We start from the raw sequence: 26438 nt of genomic DNA on the forward strand, positions 1-26438 counted from the left end.
CTCATCTATCTTCAACCCTCACTCTTTCTCTCATCTATCTTCACCCCTCACTCTTTCTCTCATCTATCTTCAACCCTCACTCTTTCTCTCATCTATCTTCAACCCTCACTCTTTCTCTCATCTATCTTCAACCCTCACTCTTTCTCTCATCTATCTTCACCCCTCACTCTTTCTCTCATCTATCTTCAACCCTCACTCTTTCTCTCATCTATCTTCAACCCTCACTCTTTCTCTCATCTATCTTCAACCCTCACTCTTTCTCTCATCTATCTTCAACCCTCACTCTTTCTCTCATCTATCTTCAACCCTCACTCTTTCTCTCATCTATCTTCAACCCTCACTCTTTCTCTCATCTATCTTCAACCCTCACTCTTTCTCTCATCTATCTTCACCCCTCACTCTTTCTCTCATCTATCTTCAACCCTCACTCTTTCTCTCATCTATCTTCAACCCTCACTCTTTCTCTCATCTATCTTCAACCCTCACTCTTTCTCTCATCTATCTTCACCCCTCACTCTTTCTCTCATCTATCTTCAACCCTCACTCTTTCTCTCATCTATCTTCAACCCTCACTCTTTCTCTCATCTATCTTCAACCCTCACTCTTTCTCTCATCTATCTTCAACCCTCACTCTTTCTCTCATCTATCTTCACCCCTCACTCTTTCTCTCATCTATCTTCACCCCTCACTCTTTCTCTCATCTATCTTCACCCCTCACTCTTTCTCTCATCTATCTTCACCCCTCACTCTTTCTCTCATCTATCTTCAACCCTCACTCTTTCTCTCATCTATCTTCACCCCTCACTCTTTCTCTCATCTATCTTCAACCCTCACTCTTTCTCTCATCTATCTTCACCCCTCACTCTTTCTCTCATCTATCTTCAACCCTCACTCTTTCTCTCATCTATCTTCAACCCTCACTCTTTCTCTCATCTATCTTCAACCCTCACTCTTTCTCTCATCTATCTTCACCCCTCACTCTTTCTCTCATCTATCTTCACCCCTCACTCTTTCTCTCATCTATCTTCAACCCTCACTCTTTCTCTCATCTATCTTCACCCCTCACTCTTTCTCTCATCTATCTTCACCCCTCACTCTTTCTCTCATCTATCTTCACCCCTCACTCTTTCTCTCATCTATCTTCAACCCTCACTCTTTCTCTCATCTATCTTCACCCCTCACTCTTTCTCTCATCTATCTTCAACCCTCACTCTTTCTCTCATCTATCTTCACCCCTCACTCTTTCTCTCATCTATCTTCAACCCTCACTCTTTCTCTCATCTATCTTCAACCCTCACTCTTTCTCTCATCTATCTTCAACCCTCACTCTTTCTCTCATCTATCTTCACCCCTCACTCTTTCTCTCATGTCTATCTATCTTCACTCTTTCTATCAAAAACTGTATTATTCTCTCACATTTTGACAGTTTTGAAAGTTAAAACTACATCATGTGTGTGTTTTGCACACTTTGATTCTGGTTTAAATTAAATGAAATATATCAAGCTGTGACTATGAGACCTCAGCAGGTTAACAGCAGCGAGACAAACACAACATCACATGAGCAAACACCACTACTATCAGCACCTTACATAATACCTCCGTGGGATTACAGACTATAGTAATAATCTGTGTTTATTTATTTCCTCTAATCACCATGTTCCTATCTTTGGATTATGGTCGGTCTGGACCTCGGGGAGAGAGAGAGAGACGCACATGAGGTCTAATCTAATCTCCTATTGGCCTGAATATGGCTCCAGCCAACCAGAGCTAGACTACAGGGAAATCTAACCCCAAAACCATCAGTTAGTCATTCTGGAATGGAATGATGAGTTGAGGATTATTGAATCAGTGAATAAATGTAGACTCATTAGAGAGGGAGCAGCCTGATCCTAGTGTGAATGTAGACATATTAGAGAGGGAGCAGCCTGATCCTAGTGTGAATGTAGACTCATTAGAGAGGGAGCAGCCTGATCCTAGTGTGAATGTAGACACATTAGAGAGGGAGCAGCCTGATCCTAGTGAGAATGTAGACACATTAGAGAGGGAGCAGCCTGATCCTAGTGTGAATGTAGACATATTAGAGAGGGAGCAGCCTGATCCTAGTGTGAATGTAGACATATTAGAGAGGGAGCAGCCTGATCCTAGTGTGAATGTAGACACATTAGAGAGGGATCAGCCTGATCCTAGTGTGAATGTAGACTCATTAGAGAGGGAGCTGCCTGATCCTAGTGTGAATGTAGACACATTAGAGAGGGATCAGCCTGATCCTAGTGTGAATGTAGACACATTAGAGAGGGATCAGCCTGATCCAAGTGTGAATGTAGACACATTAGAGAGGGATCCACCTGATCCTAGTGTGAATGTTGACACATTAGAGAGGGATCAGCCTGATCCTAGTGTGAATGTAGACACATTAGAGAGGGAAGGGGACAGATACATATTTCAGGTGTTACATAGAGAGCTGGGCTCAGAGAGAAGAACTATAGGATAGAGAAGGAGGAATGTCTACTGAGATATAAATAAGAGAAGGAGGGAAAGGGAGATGACAGCAGTGATGAAGTAGAACATAGCAATGACGTGACCATCCTCTCCTTTATCTCATCTGATCTCTAAACTCTGTGAACTCTCCTGCTGGGTGACCTCTGACCGATCCTTTATCTCATCTGATCTCTAAACTCTGTGAACTGTCTCCTGTTGAGTGACCTCTGACCTCTCCTTTATCGCATCTGATCTCTAAACTCTGTGAATTGTCTCCTGTGTGTTTGTGTGTCTGTGAATTTCTGTGTGTGTGTGTGTGTGTGTGTGTGTGTGTGTGTGTGTGTGTGTGTGTGTGTGTGTGTGTGTGTGTGTGTGTTTGTGTGTGTGTGGTAGTGGCAGGAGTGGAATATGTGGAATGGTATCAAACACATGGTTTCCATATGTTTAATGGCATTCCATTTACTCCGTTCCAGCCATTATTATGAACCGTCCTCCCCTCAGCAACCTCCAATTGGTATGTCTTAAATTATCAAATTCACCTTTGACACATTGGCTAATTGGCTAAACAGAGACAGGCAAAAATATGGAATCATGTTTTTTTGTCAGTGTAAATTGGGATTAAACAAAGGTCGGACTGTATCATATTGAGAAACAGGTGTTTTGAAATAATTGTGAGACATACATGTAATTCATATTTAACTGATAGGCTGTGTAGTATTATGTCTGCTCATGACATCTGGAAAGAAGCTAAGGTGTGTTCCAGTGTGTTGAGAAAGGATTGTGTTTTTCTTTTCAGGTGTTTCATGTGTGTACGTAGTGTATGTAGTGTACATAGTGTATGTAGTGTACATAGTGTATGTAGTGTACGTAGTGTATGTAGTGTACATAGTGTATGTAGTGTACGTAGTGTCCGTAGTGTATGTAGTGTAGGTAGTGTATGTAGTGTACATAGTGTATGTAGTGTACATAGTGTATGTAGTGTACGTAGTGTATGTAGTGTACATAGTGTATGTAGTGTACGTAGTGTCCGTAGTGTATGTAGTGTAGGTAGTGTATGTAGTGTACGTAGTGTATGTAGTGTACATAGTGTATGTAGTGTACGTAGTGTATGTAGTGTACGTAGTGTACGTAGTGTATGTAGTGTATGTAGTGTACGTAGTGTATGTAGTGTATGTAGTGTACGTAGTGTATGTAGTGTATGTAGGGTACGTAGTGTACATAGTGTACGTTGTGTATGTAGTATACGTAGTGTATGTTGTGTACATAGTGTATGTAGTGTACGTAGTGTATGTAGTGTATGTAGTGTACGTAGTGTATGTAGTGTATATAGTGTCCGTAGTGTATGTGGTGTCCGTAGTGTATGTAGTGTACGTAGTGTATGTAGTGTACGTAGTGTCCGTAGTGTATGTAGTATACATAGTGTATGTCGTGTACATAGTGTATGTAGTGTACGTAGTGTATGTAGTGTCCGTAGTGTATGTAGTGTACGTAGTGTATGTAGTGTCCGTAGTGTACGTAGTGTACGTAGTGTCCGTAGTGTATGTAGTGTAGGTAGTGTATGTAGTGTACATAGTGTATGTAGTGTACGTAGTGTATGTAGTGTACGTAGTGTACGTAGTGTATGTAGTGTATGTAGTGTACGTAGTGTATGTAGTGTATGTAGTGTACGTAGTGTATGTAGTGTATGTAGGGTACGTAGTGTACATAGTGTACGTTGTGTATGTAGTATACGTAGTGTATGTTGTGTACATAGTGTATGTAGTGTACGTAGTGTATGTAGTGTATGTAGTGTACGTAGTGTATGTAGTGTATATAGTGTCCGTAGTGTATGTGGTGTCCGTAGTGTATGTAGTGTACGTAGTGTCCGTAGTGTATGTAGTATACATAGTGTATGTCGTGTACATAGTGTATGTAGTGTACGTAGTGTACGTAGTGTATGTAGTGTCCGTAGTGTATGTAGTGTACGTAGTGTATGTAGTGTCCGTAGTGTACGTAGTGTACGTAGTGTATTTAGTGTCCGTAGTGTACGTAGTGTATGTAGTGTACGTAGTGTATGTAGTGTACGTAGTGTACGTAGTGTACGTAGTGTATGTAGTGTACCTTGATGTAGAATGTTTCTAAAGTGTGCACTTCATGTGCCTGAAGCTTTCACTCTGGTGTGTGTGTGTGTGTGTGTGTGTGTGTGTGTGTGTGTGTGTGTGTGTGTGTGTGTGTGTGTGTGTGTGTGTGTGTTAGAGTGTGTGTCAGAAACTTTCTCAGCCTACCTAATTTTTGCATGCATGCTCGGAGTCTCTCCTCAAGACCTGACACTCGGTTGTGGAGTTCCTCGTAGTCATAGGCTCCCATCTCCTCCTGGAGCTCGCTTAGAACTGACGTCAGATTCTGGACCTCCTCCTTAAACTGCAATACCAATTTGGCATCGGCTTTGTACTCCTCCAACACTGGTATCAACGGCCTAATCTCCTCCATTTTCGATTTTATGGCCTGAAAGGATTAAAATAAGCTGGGTTCAGTGTCATGCCTGGAGACAAAAAAGAAAAGACTCCCAAAAAGTTTTTTAAAAGGAGAAAACACCTATCTGGCCCTGACTACTCTAGCCTGGCCTACACTGACATTCTCTCACAGTAACACAATAGCCCTGTGTGTTTGTGTGTGTGTACAGTGTGTACAGTGTGTTTGTGTGTGTCTGAGCAAACAAATCCTGATGTGTGTTCCACCGTATTGGCGAGCAAGCAGAGGCTCCGTCCTGATGCAGACGAGCCGGTACGTTAAACACAAGCCCTCAGTACACCAGGAAACAATTGGGAAAGCTCTTTATTGGTCATCATCGTTTAAAATGCAACAGAGTTACATGCTTTTACATGTCACACACAACAAAGGGTTTCAGATGTTATTATCACTAATGTTTATAGGTACGTAGTTGTCTTTAGTAACCAAGTATGCATAGACAAAAAACAAAAGTAAAAAATAAGAATAATAACTGTAAACAACTAATTGTTTTCTTTTAAAAAAGCCTTTTGATGGAAATGTCCTACCAGTAACATGCAGAAATAGATCTGTGGTAGGTAGATAGGTAGGTAGGTAGGTAGGTAGGTAGGTAAGATAGGTAGGTAGGTAGGTAGGTAGGTAGGTAGGTACACTCTTAGAAAAAAAGGTGCTATCTAGAACCTTAAAGGGAACTTTGGGTGTCCCCATAGGAGAACCCTTTGAATAACCATTTTTGGTTGCAGGTAAAATGCTTTGGGGTTCAATGTAGAACCATTTCTACAGAGGCTTCCCTTTTGGAACTATTTTTTCTAAGAATGTAGTTAGGTAGGTAAGGTAGGTAAGGTAGGGAAGGTAGGGAAGGTAGAGAAGGTAGGGAAGGTAGGGAAGGTAGGGAAGGTAGAGAAGGTAGGGAAGGTAGGTAGGGTTGGCTGGTTGGTTGGTTATTTGGGAAAGGGGTGGGTGGGGTTTCAGGTAGGTAGAGTGGGCTGGTTGGTTATTTGAGAAAGGGGTGGGTGGGGTTTCAGGTAGGTAGAGTGGGCTGGTTGGTTATTTGAGAAAGGGGTGGGTGGGGTTTCAGGTAGGTAGAGTGGGCTGGTTGGTTATTTGAGAAAGGGGTGGGTGGGGTTTCAGGTAGGTAGAGTGGGCTGGTTGGTTATTTGAGAAAGGGGTGGGTGGGGTTTCAGGTAGGTAGAGTGGGCTGGTTGGTTATTTGAGAAAGGGGTGGGTGGGGTTTCAGGTAGGTAGAGTGGGCTGGTTGGTTATTTGGGAAAGGGGTGGGTGGGGTTTCAGGTAGGTAGAGTGGGCTGGTTGGTTATTTGAGAAAGGGGTGGGTGGGGTTTCAGGTAGGTAGAGTGGGCTGGTTGGTTATTTGAGAAAGGGGTGGGTGGGGTTTCAGGTAGGTAGAGTGGGCTGGTTGGTTATTTGAGAAAGGGGTGGGTGGGGTTTCAGGTAGGTAGAGTGGGCTGGTTGGTTATTTGAGAAAGGGGTGGGTGGGGTTTCAGGTAGGTAGAGTGGGCTGGTTGGTTATTTGAGAAAGGGGTGGGTGGGGTTTCAGGTAGGTAGAGTGGGCTGGTTGGTTATTTGAGAAAGGGGTGGGTGGGGTTTCAGGAATGGTAGAGGTAGAGTGGGCTGGTTGGTTATTTGAGAAAGGGGTAAGTGGGGTTTCAGGTAGGTAGAGCTGGCTGGTTGGTTATTTGGGAAAGGGGTGCGTGGAGTTTCTTAGTAGTAGTACTAATGGTGCGAAAGGTAAATCATGAACGCTCGTAAATCTCGCAGTACTGTGGTAGCCCAGTTCAGGTGGAACATGAGATTGACCTGCCTCTTCTTCTCTCTTTACATGTCCTAAAGTTAGCCCTGCAAGCAAGAAAATAACATACTGTTGACATCTAGCTCACTAACCTATCTAAGAGACACAGAACAACACACACTGGATTAGAGAGTATGTTAAGCATGCTTTGATTTTGCACTCATGATATGAATGTGGGAGGCATGCATTGGAAATGTAGACACTCAGTCAGGGATGCAGGGGGTGGAAATAGTTGTTTTGTGATTGATACTGCTGTTAATGTTGAGACTACAATACATGGTGAAGTTCAGTCTATCATCATTAGACAGGTAACTGGAGAGGAGTGGGAAAATGGATCTACAGTATTTGTCTGAGTGCCAGGAAACTCACATCAATATGCATGTAGCTTCTGACTATGGGTGTGCTCGTAAATTTTATCTGGATTGCCAGAGTGCGCTCAGAGTGCGCTCTGGGCGTTCGTAAGTTCAGATTGTCAAGTGTCAGATTGTACATTAGTAAATTCAGAGCGGTTCGCTCTCGGAGAGTTCAGAGCGCACACTGGATGCTCTGGTCGAGGAGTAGGGTTGATCCGAGCGATCTGACCTCACAACGGCAGTCAAGCACCCAAGCTAACTGGCTAACGTTGGATAGCTTGATAGCTACTTCCAGACACAAACTAGTCAACACCTCACTCTGACCATTTTACTCGCCCTCGCAGAGCTGTTTAGGCTGTTTACATGTTATCTAGAGTATTGGTGACTGTAACTGTGCGGCTGGCATCAATTTAATGATGCTTTTTTGCCGAAGTTTACTGACGCCGCCATATTCAACGGGTGTTGAGCGTTCGGAAATTCATCAGTTTTTCTGCGCACTGGCGAGGTGCTCTAAATCGGAGTAGATAGCCAGAGTGAATTTACGAACGTACCCTATGTGGTTTTAAAAGTTAGTTGTGACTTACTGGTGAATCTACTACCCTCTCTCATTGATTAGTTCAATCAATCAACCAATCAACCGATCAACCAATCAATCAATCAAAGAATGTGTGGTGCTAAATTGGCATTGGTGATAATCATTTTAAAGGCAGGAGAGGGAGGAGGAGGAGGAGGAAAGGAGGAAGGAAGGTGAGCCAAGCAATGAATTAATATCTGGTTGATGATAGTTTTTGCATGTGCCCACTGAATTGTCCAGTATCCCTCCAGCTCGTACCCTAGAATGAATTATGGTTACTAGTGTTATTAGTAGTAGTACTAGATTTAGTGGAAATGGTAGTTGCGGTTGTAATAACGGTTACAAGCCAATTTTGTTGTGGAGGAAGAAGACTGTTTATTTAGATATTGAATCCAAAACCTTCCTATCAAAAGTCCTAAGTCCCGGGTCTTTAGTTAATTTCTGCTACAGTCCTGATACATTACAACTCAGAGCTGTTCCTAGGGACTATAGAAAACACTCTAGGTGAGGTTGGTGATGCTGAACCATAGAAAAGGAAATATGCAGCACACCTATGGTTCATCCTCAACACTCATTCATTAACCAGTAATTAAATATAGATAATAGATAAGTATTGAAATTGCATTTTTTGAGTGCTCTCTGTTGATAATCTGCGAGGATCCAGCATCTAAGTATCTTTTCAAATAACTTTAGAATAAGAATGTTGTTGATTATCATCTGATGCTGGACCATATCCTGAGTGGGCCGTGGGCACACACAAAAACCCATCCATGGAGGGTGGAGGGTGGAGGTGGTTGTGGTCATGGTGATAGCCCCATAGCCCCAGCAGGGTGGGTTTAGGTGTGCTGGGCTGCTGCTGTACCTTGTATTGCTTGGCGATGTTCTGCTTGTGGTTCTCCTCCACCTGTCTGAACTTGGTCTCCAGACCTCTCAGCTGCACCTCCATCTTCTCCACGTACTGCAGGTCTCTCTGGGTCCGCTGGTCCAGCACCTGGATGGACTGGGTCATGTTCTGGACCTATCACAGGGGAGATCAGGGAGAAATGGGCATGAGTACACTCAATATGGCCACCGATTCATCCATCACAGAACATTGGCTTGAATGGGGATGCCCATTCTAGAAATTATATTTCTATAGCATGGGCTCATAGTCTGTGATGTTGAACTGGTTGAGGCAGGGTGCTGCTCCCGTAGCTTGTCTGGGGATGCTGTCCATGTGTCTGTGTTTGTGTGAGTGCATGCTTGGGCTGCTGTCCAGGATGGCGGGGGGGGGGGGGGGGGGGGTCGCGGTCTGTGAGGTAAGACGTGACAGGTCATTAGTGTTGCTGTGGACATTATGTCACCATAGTTACCTTCTCCAGTAGCTGCCTCAGCTGTTTGGTGCGGGCGTCTCGTGAACACATGGACTGCTGTGGTGCCACCACAGTGCACACACACCTCCCCTCACTGTCCTGGGCTGAACTGTACACCTGCCATGACTCCTCTGGGTTCGCTGGCAACACCTGGAAGAGAGAGATGGAGGGAAGGATGGACAGAGAAAGGGAAAAAGGGAGTGAGAGATTCAGAAGCAAGAAAGAAAGTGATGTTACATAAAGTGGGAAAGAAGAGGACGAAAGAGAGAGAAAACAGGAGAGTGTTTGAGAGAGGTGAGAGGTGAGAGGTGAGGAAGGGATAGAAAGAGATGAGGGGATGAAAGGGAAAAAAAGATAAGAGAAAACAAGAGAGTGTTTGAGAGAGGTGAGAGGTGAGGAAGGGATAGAAAGAGATGAGGGGATGAAAGGAAAAAAAATAAGAGAAAACAGATGAGACAAGAGAATAACAAAAGCATTCATCCTATAATCCAATTGTCAGGGATTTGTTGAATAAAGTATTGTACCCCATCCCTCCTCGCCTGCTCTCTGACTGAATAGGCTTATCTTAGCAGTACGTTTCAATCACACGGTGTATGCTTGTGGTGACGTGTCGCACCCGTTGGAGTGGTGGAGTGGAGTCGTGCGTTAAACCCTCACTACTACATAGATACAGCCAGAGCTTGCATAATGTCAGTCTGTCTGTGGGATGCACACGCACGCAGGATTGCGCACGGCGCCATCTGGCCATGATGAGAACCGTTAAACTCCTCCTGCCATGCTCCAGCAAATTATAACATGCCATCAGAGGGGATCGGCAGCCTATCGAACTGGTCGAGACTTGTCCAAATACTCATCTATGTACATTATCAAAGTTATTGGTGGCCAATTATAAAACAACACAAATAGAAGGTGTGACATTGTCAAAACTAAACAATCAACACAGTCCAATCAGTCCACATTGAGACTGGGCTAGCGTCAACAGCATCCTGATCCTGAATCGACACACTCATCCACAATCTATTGTTTCACTGTAGCCTACATCATGACCATCCTATTTCAATAGTGAACATTGATCTAAGTGCATTATGATGTTTTTGGCGCACTACTGAGAGTCATAGGATATAGTGCTTGGATACTGTTTTAGTTATCCCTGTACATACTACCCTAGAAATTCACCAGAAATGTCACCAATAATGTACTTAAAATGTGGTAAATTAATTGAAAATAAAACTATGTGAATAGTGTAAAACCAACTGGAAACCTTTCCATATTCACTTCACAGGGGCATTGAGTGAATATAGTGACAAGGTGGATAGTGGATTACTAGGTAGAGTATGTACTGTAGTACTCTACTACACTAGCTTATCCAGTCATTAGGACTATATCACCATGAAAGGCAAGTTCGTTTGGAGGAATCTTTTATCAATAATCCCGCGGGAGTACAGATTAGAGAAAGCAAAGCACTCCACCCGACTGATCTTTATTACGATGTAATAACGCAACATTTTGTCCATCTGATCATCACATAATAAACTAAAATGACTATGTAGGCACGGGGATCTTTATTCGTTACAGTACAGCCTTTACATTGAAGTAGATAGTACTGTTTATTTTTAAATGACTCTATTGAAATAGTATATGTCGTGATCCAATAGCTTTTTGCCAAAAATGTAACCCATGAAGGCGTGGGTTTTATGAATGGTTTCATAGTCAACCTTAATACGTAAAATATCTCACAAAGTATGAGACGATTTATATTTCATTATAATCATAACAATTTACTTTGATTAACCAAAAAGACAGATTGTGCTTGACAAAGACACAAGAAGACAAGAAGCAATATGCCCCGCGTAATAAAATGACCTTTTTTTTCTCTGGTGCGCCCTTCATTCGATAATCAGAGACCCCTCTGAACGGAGGTTGCCTGGCTGCCGGGGACAAAGAGGAACCCAGCTGACTTCACTGGAAAGGTCTGGATGCGAAATTTCATTTTCACAAAATGTTTAGTTTGCAGCGTTTTATCAATGGCAGCATCCAAACAAACTCATTGTCGCTCTCCGTCTCCACCGCGCGCCCTTGTTCTCCTCCACCTCTCACAATGCAGCGCGCTCCCACGCCCCTCCTCAAACATACAGTAAGATACAACAAGACTATCTCGCTCTCCGTCTCTATATCTATCCCGCGAGTGATCAACATGAGAGAGGCGATATTAATCATGCCTCTGAAATTCGATTTTCTCTAAGATCTGACAAGCATCCAGGCGCTGAAAACATAAGCAGCACAACATAAATACTAGTGACCCTGTCAAGCAACAAATATGAGATTTTGGTGGAGGCAATAGCCTAGTAGGCCTAAATAAACTTTTAATAATTCATTAACCAACCAAATAAAATCCTCCAGCCAGGTAAAAATTGGTAGCAAAACCAGTAATTTTTTATGCAGACAAAATGAACCCGCGGGAAGCGTACAGTAGCGGTGCCACTTACTCCGGTGCTCCTGTCCGGGTAGCCTGCCCTCTCCGCGGTGAGCTTGGTGGTGTTGAGCCCAACTAGAGAGGGCAGAGTCTGCGACATCCAGTTCGTGATCATCGCCATGGTGCTCAGCACAACGCCGATCTTCAGCAACGGCACCGACATCTCTGCACTCTGCGTTTAACCCAAACCAGCTTCATTCTATTGGAGCACAATCCGGCGAGAAACGAGCAAGGCAATCCATGTTGCCTAGTGAAGCCATAGCCTTCTGGTGTACCACCCGTAGCCCCGGTTTGGTCGGTTGTTCCTTGGACATCACTGGTGAAAGGCTAAAGGGTTCGGAGTTTGGAAAAAGCCCGCAGGTTTGCAGGTTTGCAGGTTTGGATCAGATTAATGATAATAAACCCTCGATGTCGAATCTGACAGTCCCGAAAGCCGGGAGAAAGTGTGATTGAGGAGCGGTTTAGAGAGAAAATAAAATGTATCTGGATGGGTATCTCTTTCTCTCTCTGTGCTGTCCCGCGCTCTGGTGGTTTTCCCGTTCTCCGTTCCTCTTTAGTTCACGCCCTCCGTCCGCCTCCTGCCTCGCGCGCTCCTTGATTAAGTGCAGTGAATACACACAGGCTGTTCCAAAAGGCTGAGGGAGGGAGGAGATGCCTACCGATCTATGGCAGCACGAGCAACGCGCAACGGTGATGTAAGCCAGGTTCGTCTTGCCTGCTGCTCGAGACGCCCTTCCCGGTGTCACCGGGGGTCCGTGGCTGCCTGGCTGGTATTATCTCGGATTGCGAGTTATTATCCCCGGGGGGATTGGGCAAAGAGCAGTTTCGGGTAAGGTCGCGCCACTCGTCCGGTCGCAAGAAGCTGAGTGCTTAATTTTCCGGGCAGGTGATATTTTTCTCACCCCACCCCCGTGGAGCGCGAGCTGTTGGGGTACGGAGAATAACTCAACTTGACGTTAATTTAATGAACAACCCCATGTATTAAAGTCCGTTATTATTTTATTTAATGAAGGTGAGCTAGGCAATAAGGATCATATATATATAGATATATATGGGGCTATAGGTAGCCTGGTGGTCAGCCTAGTGGTTAGAGCGTTGGGCCAGTAACCGAAAGGTTGGTGCATCGAATCCCCGAACGGACAAGGCAAACATCTGTCCTTCTGCCCCTGAACAAGGAAGTTAATCTGCTGTAGGCCGTCATTGTATATAAGAATTTGTTCTTCACTGGTTTGCTTTGTTAAATAAAGAATATACACGCATAATAGGGCATGCAATATGGATAACGGCAACGTATCATCCCAAATGCATTAATACACGTCAACAATTTTATGTCTTTATTTAAACAATCCCGACAGCGCGCACCTGTCATCATCAGCACTGCATTCGAGTATAAAATTAAATTGAAGAGATGTATGGCCTATGTGAAAGACCCTGGCGCCATCGTGTGGCTGCTTTCGGTATTGCCTGTAAACCAAAGGGACAATAGTCATAATATTGTTCGTTAAATAGCCGCGCGACATCACATGAATGTCACAACCCAATTTAAGTGTGTTTGAATAAATGCGTCACCAAAGGCTTTCTGACGGTGTTAAACGCAAACATAACAACATTCATGTTCAGCTGGATTATGGATCTCGCTCTCTCTCAACCCACCCATGTGTTTCTGTATTATACTCGGTTAGGAGGATATCTACTGGATGAACACCAGAGAGTGAGAGAGAGACCACGAGAGACTGGAAGAAAGAAGATCAAGAAGAAAAATCACAAGTGAACCCTTTAAGAAATCTACCACATCAGAATTGCCACGACACCAATATGACACACCAGGGCCCATATTCCCAAAGCATTCAGAGTATGAGTGCTGATCCAAGATGACATGGACAGGGATACCTGGCCCTAGGTCAGCACTCATACTGTGAGACGCTTTATGAATACGGGCCCAATACCTGTCCACTTCTTTTCTCCCATCACCTTGTGAATATTTGTAATCCTCCCTTTAATAATTACAATCATTTTACTCAATACATTTTTGAATTACAAAGCAAAGCAAATCTTTCTCATGTAAAAATTGTGAAGAATCAGAGCACTGAGCAGAGCACCAAGCAGAGCACAGAACAGAGCACCGAACAGAGCACCAAGCAGAGCACCGAACAGAGCACCAAGCAGAGCACTAAGCAGAGCACCGAACAGAGCACCAAGCAGAGCACCGAACAGAGCACCAAGCAGAGCACCAAGCAGAGCACCGAACAGAGCACCAAGCAGAGCACCGAACAGAGCACCAAGCAGAGCACCGAACAGAGCACCAAGCAGAGCACCTAACAGGGCACCAAGCAGAGCACCAAACAGAGCACCAAGCAGAGCACCGAACAGAGCATTAGAATACTTGTTTAGTTCTCCACCAATAGGCTTAGCTATAATACTGCAAGTTATTACATCAAGACCCCAAATATCCACAGTGCTATATGGGCTACTTCTGTCCTCACAGTAAAGCAATATGCTGATATAAATAAAAGACTCACTCTCCCAACCTCTCTCACCTTCACTCTATTTCCCCTTCCTTTTCCCGCTCTCCCCCTCTGTATCTGTCTCTTTCTCTCTCTTACTCTCGCTCTCTGAGTTTCTCTCTCCGTCCCCCTTCTCTCGCGACCTTTCTCAGTGTACAGAACACAGCAGTTGTGACAATTTGAGGTATCAGAGGGGGTCAGTTCACCGCTGTGCCTGCCCTGCCCTGTCCATCCCAGCTAAATCCAACCCATCCCTTTCCTGCCCTGACCTCTTCTCCCCTGCCCAGCTCTCCTCACCCCAGCCCAGGGCCATCTCAACTCTGCCAGTCAGTTAGCATATCAGTACTAAGCACTAATACTCTACACTAACACTCTCTGGGACGATTTCCCCAACAGAAATTATCCTAGACCTTGAGCATGGTTTTTAGTCCATGACTAAGCTTAATCTGTGTCCGGGAAGCCCTCCCCCTGACCCTCCCCATGGACAGATCAGCTAATAGGGGATAAATCAGTGGACCAGATCGGTCAGTGGAGGACTGCTCAGTCTTGTCATGCTTGGCTGACTATTTCACAGAGAGAAACATGTTTATAGGATAAATGTAAAAGGACAATATGGCCATTTCAGATCGTCTACGTGTACAACTGAGAAAGTAGAGTTTAACATATGTACACTAGTACAACTCTGTGATGATAACTAACTTTCAGAGTTTCACTTGCATTGATTTATGAATAAATCAAATCCAAGTCGTCAATCACAGCATAATGCAATGCAGACACTCCATCTTTCTCTCTTTCACAAGAACTGAATTGATTATATTGTAAACTTTTCATTATAAACACCTATTTCTCTCTCTCTCTCTCTTCTAGCGGGTGTAGCGGGCTTGAAGCCTTCAGGGAGCTGCCACGGGAACAGCTGGCCCTTCTCTGCATACCTGACAACATAAACCAACAACAACAACAAACACTCACTATAGTATTTCTGCTTCAAAAACATGTTCATTAAGAAACACAACAAATACTTCCCACACTAGCTATGCTTCAAACATTAAGGAATTCTGGAATAAATACTGCCCAGATCCTCAATAAGGTCTGACTGCGGCCCAAGACCAGGATAACTCCAGGGATGAACCGCCCAGGGAAACCAATCCCCCTTGTCGCCGTCAGACCCTTCTCCACATACTAGCTATGCTCTGAATACATGTTCATTTAAAAACTCTGGCACACATACTGCTCTAGGGGTCTGACGTGTATGCCAATATAATGACGTGTATGCCAATATAATGACGTGTATGCCAATATAATGACGTGTATGCTAATATAATGACGTGTATGTATGCTAATATAATGACATGTATGCTAATATAATGATGTGTATGCTAATATAATGACGTGTATGCTAATATAATGAATGACATGTATGCTAATATAATGATGTGTATGCCAATATAATGACGTGTATGCTAATATAATGAATGACATGTATGCTAATATAATGATGTGTATGCTAATATAATGACGTGTATGCTAATATAATGAATGACATGTATGCTAATATAATGATGTGTATGCCAATATAATGACGTGTATGCTAATATAATGAATGACATGTATGCTAATATAATGATGTGTATGTATGCTAATATAATGAATGACATGTATGCTAATATAATGATGTGTATGCCAATATAATGACGTGTATGCTAATATAATGAATGACATGTATGCTAATATAATGAATGACATGTATGCTAATATAATGATGTGTATGTATGCTAATATAATGAATGACATGTATGCTAATATAATGATGTGTATGCCAATATAATGACGTGTATGCTAATATAATGAATGACATGTATGCTAATATAATGAATGACATGTATGCTAATATAATGATGTGTATGCTAATATAATGATGTGTATGCCAATATAATGACGTGTATGCTAATATAATGAATGACATGTATGCTAATATAATGAATGACATGTATGCTAATATAATGATGTGTATGTATGCTAATATAATGAATGACATGTATGCTAATATAATGATGTGTATGCCAATATAATGACGAAAAGGATGTGGTGGATCATCTGATGTGTTAAGGTAGAACATCTGTCAAGATGTGAGGACGGATGTTGGTTATATTGCCTGAAGAATTGACAGCCAGTGTGTGTGTGTGTGTGTGTGTGTGTGTGTGTGTGTGTCTGTCTGTTTGTGCCTGTCTGTCTGTGCCTTTGTGTGTGTGTCTTTGTGTGGCTGAGAGAAAGTGAGTGTGTACATGAGTGTGTGATGGAGAGAAACAGAGAGAGAGATAAAACGACAGAGACAGAAAGATGATGTCCATCATTGTGACTTGTTGTTGTGCTCCAGACCACAGCACCTGACACAAATCATCCTCCACGGTTTACAGTAGAAATAATACATTTCATTTCAGTGCATACTGCAGACCATGTCTCTCCAACCTGTTCCTGCAGAGCTACAGTCCTGTTGGTTTTCACCTCAACCCTAATCTAGTGCATCTGATTCTAATAATTAGCTGGTTGATGAGCTGAATCAGGATACAACTGGGGGTTTGAGGGAAAATCTACAGGAGGGTATCTCTCCAGGAAGAGGGTTAGAGAGTCCTGCTGTAGACTAAGGACAGTGAAATAACACAGATTGATATGTACACTGGCCACCTCAGTGACATCTCCTAAATATTTGTACGTTCCTCTAAAATAAAACAATAGCCTGCAGTGGCAATGTTTTCAGAAAGACATCTGTATCTGTCCAGGCTGTAGGGGTAAAAGTGAAGTGGGGAGACATAAATCATCACCTCTAGAGCAAGTTATGTTGAAACAGAATCTGTTCAATAAATGTGAGTCTGGCTTTGATCACAAAGAAATGTGCTGCACTTTCTCTCTCTGCTCTGTTCTCTTTCTCTCTCTGCTCTGTTCTCTTTCTCTCTCTGCTCTGTTCTCTTTCTCTCTCTGCTCTGTTCTCTTTCTCTCTCTGCTCTGTTCTCTTTCTCTCTCTGCTCTGTTCTCTTTCTATCTCTGCTCTGTTCTCTTTCTCTCTCTGCTCTGTTCTCTTTCTCTCTCTGCTCTGTTCTCTTTCTCTCTCTGCTCTGTTCTCTTTCTCTCTCTGCTCTGTTCTCTTTCTCTCTCTGCTCTGTTCTCTTTCTCTCTCTGCTCTGTTCTCTTTCTATCTCTGCTCTGTTCTCTTTCTCTCTCTCTATCTTTCTATCTCTGTTCTGTTCTCTTTCTCTCTCTCTATCTTTCTATCTCTGCTCTGTTCTCTTTCTATCTCTGCTCTGTTCTCTTTCTCTCTCTCTATCTTTCTATCTCTGCTCTGTTCTCTTTCTCTCTCTCTATCTTTCTATCTCTGCTCTGTTCTCTTTCTCTCTCTCTATCTTTCTATCTCTGCTCTGTTCTCTTTCTCTCTCTCTATCTTTCTATCTCTGTTCTGTTCTCTTTCTCTCTCTCTATCTTTCTATCTCTGCTCTGTTCTCTTTCTCTCTCTCTATCTTTCTATCTCTGTTCTGTTCTCTTTCTCTCTATCTTTCTATCTCTGTTCTGTTCTCTTTCTCTCTCTCTATCTTTCTATCTCTGCTCTGTTCTCTTTCTCTCTCTCTATCTTTCTATCTCTGCTCTGTTCTCTTTCTCTCTCTCTATCTTTCTATCTCTGCTCTGTTCTCTTTCTCTCTCTCTATCTTTCTATCTCTGCTCTGTTCTCTTTCTCTCTCTCTATCTTTCTATCTCTGCTCTGTTCTCTTTCTCTCTCTCTATCTTTCTATCTCTGCTCTGTTCTCTTTCTCTCTCTCTATCTTTCTATCTCTGCTCTGTTCTCTTTCTCTCTCTCTATCTTTCTATCTCTGCTCTGTTCTCTTTCTCTCTCTCTATCTTTCTATCTCTGCTCTGTTCTCTTTCTCTCTCTCTATCTTTCTATCTCTGCTCTGTTCTCTTTCTCTCTCTCTATCTTTCTATCTCTGCTCTGTTCTCTTTCTCTCTCTCTATCTTTCTATCTCTGCTCTGTTCTCTTTCTCTATCTTTCTATCTCTGCTCTGTTCTCTTTCTCTCTCTCTATCTTTCTATCTCTGCTCTGTTCTCTTTCTCTCTTTCTATCTCTGCTCTGTTCTCTTTCTCTCTCTCTATCTTTCTATCTCTGCTCTGTTCTCTTTCTCTCTCTCTATCTTTCTATCTCTGCTCTGTTCTCTTTCTCTCTCTCTATCTTTCTATCTCTGCTCTGTTCTCTTTCTCTCTCTCTATCTTTCTATCTCTGCTCTGTTCTCTTTCTCTCTATCTATCTTTCTATCTCTGCTCTGTTCTCTTTCTCTCTCTCTATCTTTCTATCTCTGCTCTGTTCTCTTTCTCTCTCTCTATCGTTCTATCTCTGCTCTGTTCTCTTTCTCTCTCTCTATCTTTCTATCTCTGCTCTGTTCTCTTTCTATCTCTGCTCTGTTCTCTTTCTATCTCTGCTCTGTTCTCTTTCTATCTCTGCTCTGTTCTCTTTCTCTCTCTCTATCTTTCTATCTCTGCTCTGTTCTCTTTCTATCTCTGCTCTGTTCTCTTTCTATCTCTGCTCTGTTCTCTTTCTATCTCTGCTCTGTTCTCTTTCTATCTCTGCTCTGTTCTCTTTCTCTCTCTCTATCTTTCTATCTCTGCTCTGTTCTCTTTCTCTCTCTCTATCTTTCTATCTCTGCTCTGTTCTCTTTCTCTCTCTCTATCTTTCTATCTCTGCTCTGTTCTCTTTCTCTCTCTCTATCTTTCTATCTCTGCTCTGTTCTCTTTCTCTCTCTCTATCTTTCTATCTCTGCTCTGTTCTCTTTCTCTCTCTCTATCTTTCTATCTCTGCTCTGTTCTCTTTCTCTCTCTCTATCTTTCTATCTCTGCTCTGTTCTCTTTCTCTCTCTCTATCTTTCTATCTCTGCTCTGTTCTCTTTCTCTCTCTCTATCTTTCTATCTCTGCTCTGTTCTCTTTCTCTCTCTATCTTTCTATCTCTGCTCTGCTCTGTTCTGTTCTCTTTCTCTCTCTCTATCTTTCTATCTCTGCTCTGCTCTGTTCTGTTCTCTTTCTCTCTCTCTATCTTTCTATCTCTGCTCTGTTCTCTTTCTCTCTCTCTATCTTTCTATCTCTGCTCTGTTCTCTTTCTCTCTCTCTATCTTTCTATCTCTGTTCTGTTCTCTTTCTCTCTCTCTATCTTTCTATCTCTGCTCTGTTCTCTTTCTCTCTCTCTATCTTTCTATCTCTGCTCTGTTCTCTTTCTCTCTCTCTATCTTTCTATCTCTGTTCTGTTCACTTTCTCTCTCTCTATCTTTCTATCTCTGCTCTGCTCTGTTCTGTTCTCTTTCTATCTCTGCTCCTTTCTCCCCCCCCTCTCTCTCTCTCTTTTGCTCTCTCTCTTTCTTACTCTTTTTTCTTTCTCTCGCTCTCTCTCTCTGTCCCTCTCACACACTCTCTCTGTCTATCTCCAACCCTTATTTCTCTCTTTCTCCCCAATCTCTCTCACTCCGACTCTTTCCAAAACACCCAATTTCCCTCTACCTCGGCATCCTTGAGTGTGATGTGTGTGGTGTTTGATGTTGTAAGGGCTCTGTTGTCGGTTAAGCTATAAATAGTGCTCCACGGTGAGTATTATAGTGGTTCTGATAATGCTGGAGGCCGGTGGGGGTTAAGGCTGTGGCCGCGGTGAGTAGTATAGTGGTGCTGATAATGCTGGAGGCCGGTGGGGGTTGAGGCTGTAGCCATGGTGAGTATTATAGTGGTTCTGATCATGCTGGTGGCCAGTGGGGGTTAAGGCTGTGGCCACGGTGAGTATTATAGTGGTTCTGATAATGCTGGAGGCCGGTGGGGGTTGAGGCTGTAGCCATGGTGAGTATTATAGTGGTTCTGATCATGCTGGAGGCCAGTGGGGGTTAAGGCTGTGGCCACGGTGAGTATTATAGTGGTTCTGATAATGCTGGAGGCCGGTGGGGGTTGAGGCTGTAGCCACGGTGAGTATTATAGTGGTTCTGATAATGCTGGAGGCCAGAGGGGGTTGAGGCTATAGCCACAGTGAGTATTATAGTGGTTCTGATAATGCTGGAGGCTGGTTGGGGTTGAGGCTGTGGCCAGATATTGACTGACCTTGTTACAAATTACATCCATCCAAAATGCTCACGCACAGTCACACACTCAAACACACACATGCAATCATATAAACACACACACACACATGCATGTACACACACACCAATGCCATCCAGGGCCACAAACTACAGTGTCAACACAGCCCCTTACAGACAACATGCAGCACCCTAACTGTATAATGCAGGATGAAGTCCAACCTCGTATGCCTTTTCCTCCTCAATCAAGGAGATCAGAAGGGCAACATGTACAACAGAGTCAGCATTACTGAGAGCTCAGCGCAGTGTTTGTGTCACAGTGTTATAGGGCGACTACAGTGATATGTTGGTCATGGTGAAAGATGCATGGGAGAGATGAGGGCAGCAGAGTGTCTATGTGTTTTGTGGGGTCAGCTATTTCTCTCTGAGGCTGTGTGATGTAGAAAACACACACCTCACTTGGCACCAACGTCAGTCCAACAACATCCTCTGAGTGATATTTGACAGAGCTGTCCATTAACATTAATCCAATCTGAAACAAAGTAAATGTTGAGGCCTGGGGTTGAATTTCTATTAAAAGGGTTTAAAAGAAATAGATAGAATATTGTGTGGTTGATGATTGTACATTGGGAAATAGATTCCCACATAATGGACATGTTGACCGAATGATTATGTTGAACTAATGCCAATTTGTTTTGGTAGCCTGATGTTAGCTTGTTTATGCACAGGGGGACAGGAATGAACAGTATGTCTGTGGGAATGAACAGATACACCTGTAGATTGGTGAGACCATTTTAAATATATATATATATATATATCTCTTTTTTAATTTAAAAAATATCTGAGCAACACTTTACGTAAACATTTGTGCTATACTTTTGGGAATGAACTTTGAACTGTAGGGTTAACTGTGCACACCATCGTTTCACAGATTGACAAATGCTGTGCTGGTGATTAAGACATTTGACAATAGAACAGCACTTGACTATATTCTTCAATTACATGATCAACCATTACGGCCTTGGATACTTCTTAGGTGATTGGATTGATATGTCGGGGTGGATAATCGTTCATGCCAGACCAATAACATTTCATTTGGTTGGTTAGAACAAAGACCTCCTTTCTCGTCTCCATAGTCGGGTTCTCAAGCTCCACAGCAACTTCTCCTTTGGTCTCATTCAAAGGACCATGCTGTGTGCTGTGCTACTTGAAATGCAATAACATTTGACTGCTTGTTATTCGAAACAAACGACACATGCAGAATACCGATACATATATCAGACACATTTCGATTTAGAATGAAAAACAATAACCATTCTGACATAATCCTAACCCTCACACAGATGATTTGGTTGGATGGGTTGATTTGTTATTCATTCATTACATTTGCTTATAATTTATACGTGTGTAATATATGTGTATATTTACACATTTGTGTGCATGTAGGATTTTGTACATCTCTATCCCTGCGCATTACACAGAGCCGTTAGAGTTAGGCTATGTGACATTCATTGGGCGCTGCTGGCGCTATCTGCGCCCGTGTAGCATAATGTATCCACATCATCGCCATGTAATCCCACCCGTTAATCTCATTAAACGCGGAAACTGGCTAATTCACTTTCGCTCTGTCTAGGCTACCGAGAAGACACCGGGTACTAATATTTTATCTCGTGCCAAGTAACTGCTCACCACAGCGTAGCTCTAATACAGTGGGGAAAATGGCGTGTGTTAAAACCTACTTGAGTGAGTTCTGTGCCCATCAACACGAGGACGATAAGACTCAGGATCTTGCTCGAGGGCTGCATCTCTTTCCTCCGGGTGTGTGGAACCAACGCTCTCACATGCAGATCAGACCTTTTGCGTCCCCCGCACGGAAGTCCTCTCCTCTCCGCTCCCTCGTAGCGCTGAGGTCGCTCGCTCGCTCTTATCCCTCAGCAACCAAATAGTAGAAAGCGAGAAATCGGTATTACGGAATCAGAGTCTCTTAGCATATTTATTTCATCTCGGCTCCTCGGTCTTGGTGTTTCTGTTCTTTCTTCTTTTATTTCTTCCTCTCTAATCGCCACAACGGGTTCTGATAAACATTTGCGAAGGGAAACGTTGGTTTAAATACGGGAATCAGCACTGGTTACTCAGATATTGCCAAAACTTTGCCTCCCTGCCTGGAGTCGCCGAATAAGCGATAGGTGTAAAATGAGAGAGCGCGGAGCTGTCCACGGTGCTGAAACAGGAAGTGATGTGGCAGAGCGTGGGAAATTCAAGCAAGACAACATGGAGCGCGCCAGAGAGATAGGAATAATATTTTATGATTTTTATGATTGAAAAAAACATGACCCTTTTTCAATTCTAGTATTTATAATGAACAAAAATATAAACGCAACATGTCAAAGTGGTCCCATGTTTCATGAACTGAAAGAAAAGATCTAAGAAATGTTCCATATGCACAAAACGCTTATTTCTCTCAAAAGTTGTGCACAAATGTGTTTACATCCCTGTTCATGAGCATTTCTCCTTTGCCAAGATAATTCATCCACATGACATGTGTGGCATATCAAGAAACTGATTAAACAGCATGATCATTACATGGACTATTTACATTGACCCCCCCCCCCCCCCCCTCACCCCCTATCAGTGTTTTTACACTGATGCTACTGGCTGTTTATTATCTATGCATAGTCACTTTACAAATTACCTCGACTAACATGTAGACAGACACACATTGACTCAGTACTGGTACCCCCTGTATATAGCCTCATTGTTGTTGTTAAGTAATTTTCTTGTTACTTTTTTAAAAATTGTATAAATGTTTTTTATTTTAGTTTATTTAGTAAATATTTCCTTAACTCTATTTCTTAAACTGTATTGTTTGTTAAGGGCTTGTAAGTAAGCATTTCACAGTAAGGTCTACACACATATTGCATTCGGCACATGTGACAAATAACATTTGATTTGAGATTCGCCTTGTACTGGGGACAATAAAAGGCCACTCTAAAGTTTGTCACACAACACAATGCCACAGATATCTCAAGTTTTGGCATGCTGACTGAAGGAATGTCCACCAGAGCTGTTGCTGGAGCATTGAATTTTCATTTCTCTATCATAAGCCAACATAGTTTTAGAGAATTTGGCAGTAGGTCCGACCAGCCTCATAACCACAGACTACATGTAACCACGCCAGCCCAGGAGGACCTCCACACCCGGTTTAGTCTGAGACCAGCCACACAGACAGCTCAGGAAACTGTTTTTGCACAGCTGAATAATTTCTGCACAAACTGTCAGAAACCATCTCAGGAAAGCTCATCTGTGTGTTCTTTGTCCTCACCAGGGTTTTGACCTGACTACAGTTCGAAAATTCAGTGGCCAAATGCTCAACTTCGATAGCCACTGGATGCCAGCTGGATGAATCCCGGTTTCAACTGTACGGGGCAGATGGCAGACAGCGTGTATGGCGTCATGTGGGTGAGCGGTTTGTTGATGTCAACGTTGTGAACATGGTGCTGGTGGGGTTACGGTATGGGCAGGCATAAGCTACAGACAACAAGCACAATTGCATTTTATCTATGCCAATTTAAATGCACAGAGATACCGTGACGAGATCCTGATGCCCATTGTTTTGCCAGTCATCCGCTGCCATCACCTCATGTTTCAGCATGATTGTCATGTATTGTCATGTTGTGTCTTGTTTCTGTCCTTTCTCTTCACCCTGTCTCCCCCTGCTGGTCGTTTTAGGTTACCTTTTCTCCCCCTCCTTCCCCCAGCTGTTCCTTGTCTCCTCCTAACTACCTCGTCACCCCTTTTCCCACCTGTTCCCTTTTTCCCTCTGATTAGTCCTCTATATCTCTCTCTGTTTTTGTTCCTGTCCTTGTCGGATTCTTGTTTGTGTTGTTCATGCCTGAACCAGACTATCGTCATGTTTGCTGCAACCTTGTCCTGTCCTGTCGGAACCTGCCGGTTCATCTGAGCCTACGTTTGTTTTCTTATTAAAGAAGCTCTGTTTACGTTAATTCGCTTTTGGGTCCTCATTCACGCACCGTAACAGAAGAATCCGACCAAGAATGGACCCAGCGACTTCGGATCCTCTCCATTCAGCCTTCGAGATCCTGCAGGGAGCCAGGTTTTTCACTAAGTTGGACCTTCGTAACGCTTACCATCTCGTGCGCATCAGGGAGGGGGACGAGTGGAAGACGGCGTTTAACACTCCGTTAGGGCACTTTGAATACCGGGTTCTTCCTTTCGGCCTCGCTAACGCTCCAGCTGTCTTTCAGGCATTAGTCAATGATGTCCTGAGAGACATGCTGAACATCTTTGTTTTCGTTTACCTTGACGATATCCTGATTTTTTCACCGTCACTCCAGATTCATGTTCAGCACGTTCGACGTGTCCTCCAGCGCCTTTTAGAGAATTGTCTTTTTGTGAAGGCTGAGAAGTGCTCTTTTCATGCCTCCTCCGTCACATTTCTCGGTTCTGTTATTTCCGCTGAAGGCATTAAGATGGATCCCGCTAAGGTCCAAGCTGTCATTGATTGGCCCGTCCCTAAGTCACGCGTCGAGTTGCAGCGCTTTCTCGGCTTCGCGAATTTCTATCATCGTTTCATCCGTAATTTCGGTCAGGTGGCAGCCCCTCTCACAGCCCTTACTTCTGTCAAGACGTGCTTTAAGTGGTCCGTTTCCGCCCAGGGAGCTTTTGATCTCCTCAAGAATCGTTTTACATCCGCACCTATCCTTGTTACACCTGACGTCTCTAGACAGTTCGTTGTCGAGGTTGACGCGTCAGAGGTGGGCGTGGGAGCCATTCTTTCTCAGCGCTCCCTCTCTGACGACAAGGTCCACCCTTGCGCGTATTTTTCTCATCGCCTGTCGCCGTCGGAACGTAACTATGATGTGGGAAACCGCGAACTGCTCGCCATCCGCTTAGCCCTAGGCGAATGGCGACAGTGGTTGGAGGGGGCGACCGTTCCTTTTGTCGTTTGGACTGACCATAGGAACCTTGAGTACATCCGTTCTGCCAAACGACTTAATGCGCGTCAGGCGCGCTGGGCGCTGTTTTTCGCTCGTTTCGAGTTCGTGATTTCTTATCGTCCGGGCTCTAAGAACACCAAGCCTGATGCTTTATCTCGTCTCTTCAGTTCTTCAGTAGCCTCCACTGACCCCGAGGGGATTCTCCCTGAGGGGCGTGTTGTCGGGTTGACTGTCTGGGGAATTGAGAGGCAGGTAAAGCAAGCACTCACTCAAACTCCGTCGCCGCGCGCTTGTCCTAGGAACCTTCTTTTCGTTCCCGTTCCTACTCGTCTGGCCGTTCTTCAGTGGGCTCACTCTGCCAAGTTAGCTGGCCACCCTGGCGTTCGGGGTACGCTTGCTTCCATTCGCCAGCGTTTTTGGTGGCCCACCCGGGAGCATGACACGCGTCGCTTCGTGGCTGCTTGTTCGGTCTGCGCGCAGACTAAGTCCGGTAACTCCCCTCCTGCCGGCCGTCTCAGGCCGCTTCCCATTCCCTCTCGACCGTGGTCTCACATCGCCTTAGATTTTGTCACCGGACTGCCTTCGTCAGCGGGGAAGACTGTTATTCTTACGGTTGTCGACAGGTTCTCTAAGGCGGCTCATTTTATTCCCCTTGCTAAGCTTCCTTCTGCTAAAGAGACGGCACAAATCATCATCGAGAATGTTTTCAGAATTCATGGCCTTCCGTCAGACGTCGTTTCGGACAGAGGTCCGCAATACACGTCTCAATTTTGGAGGGAGTTTTGCCGTTTGATTGGGGCTTCCGTCAGTCTCTCTTCCGGCTTTCACCCCCAGTCTAACGGTCAAGCAGAACGGGCCAATCAGACTATTGGTCGCATCTTACGCAGTCTTTCTTTTCGCAACCCTGCGTCTTGGTCAGAACAGCTCTCCTGGGCAGAATACGCCCACAACTCGCTTCCTTCGTCTGCGACCGGGCTATCTCCTTTTCAGAGTAGCCTCGGGTACCAGCCTCCGCTGTTCTCATCTCAGTTCGCCGAGTCCAGCGTCCCCTCCGCTCAGGCTTTTGTCCAACGTTGCGAGCGCACCTGGAAGAGGGTCAGGTCTGCACTTTGCCGTTATAGGGCGCAGACTGTGAGGGCTGCTAATAAGCGTAGAACTAAGAGTCCTAGATATTGTCGCGGTCAGAGAGTTTGGCTCTCCACTCAGAACCTTCCCCTTAAGACGGCTTCTCGCAAGTTGACCCCGCGGTTCATTGGTCCGTTCCGTATTTCTCAGGTCATTAATCCTGTCGCAGTTCGACTTCTTCTTCCGCGATACCTTCGTCGCGTCCACCCGGTCTTCCATGTCTCCTGTATCAAGCCCGTT

The 26438-nt window shown here is 44.0% G+C and overlaps 1 protein-coding gene and 1 long non-coding RNA gene across 3 annotated transcripts in view; one reads left to right on the plus strand and one right to left on the minus strand.

Annotated features, from left to right (window-relative positions):
- LOC110523374 (noelin) overlaps positions 1 to 22355 on the minus strand; it is a 30002-nt gene extending 7647 nt beyond the window's left edge. The window contains exons 1-4 of one of the 2 annotated variants that reach the window (XM_036977001.2): positions 21855 to 22355; positions 9052 to 9201; positions 8562 to 8717; positions 4743 to 4962 (exon numbers count right to left, since the gene is read on the minus strand). In XM_036977001.2, the coding sequence (XP_036832896.1) occupies positions 4743 to 4962; positions 8562 to 8717; positions 9052 to 9201; positions 21855 to 21920 (592 nt within the window). In that variant the 5' untranslated portion in view covers positions 21921 to 22355. Of the gene's footprint in view, positions 1 to 4742; positions 4963 to 8561; positions 8718 to 9051; positions 9202 to 11537; positions 12460 to 21854 lie in introns of those variants that run through there. The other variant, XM_036977000.2, reaches the window with a different exon arrangement.
- Positions 10187 to 15770, plus strand: LOC149983190 (uncharacterized). Its single transcript, XR_016495917.1, has 3 exons — positions 10187 to 11021; positions 13207 to 13291; positions 14896 to 15770. It is a non-coding gene; the product is annotated as an uncharacterized LOC149983190 (long non-coding RNA).
- Positions 22356 to 26438: the final 4083 nt, after the last annotated feature.

Source organism: Oncorhynchus mykiss, chromosome 5 (genome assembly GCF_057628025.1).
Source record: "Oncorhynchus mykiss isolate SJ-2025 chromosome 5, ASM5762802v1, whole genome shotgun sequence".
Classification (NCBI taxonomy): domain Eukaryota; kingdom Metazoa; phylum Chordata; class Actinopteri; order Salmoniformes; family Salmonidae; genus Oncorhynchus; species Oncorhynchus mykiss.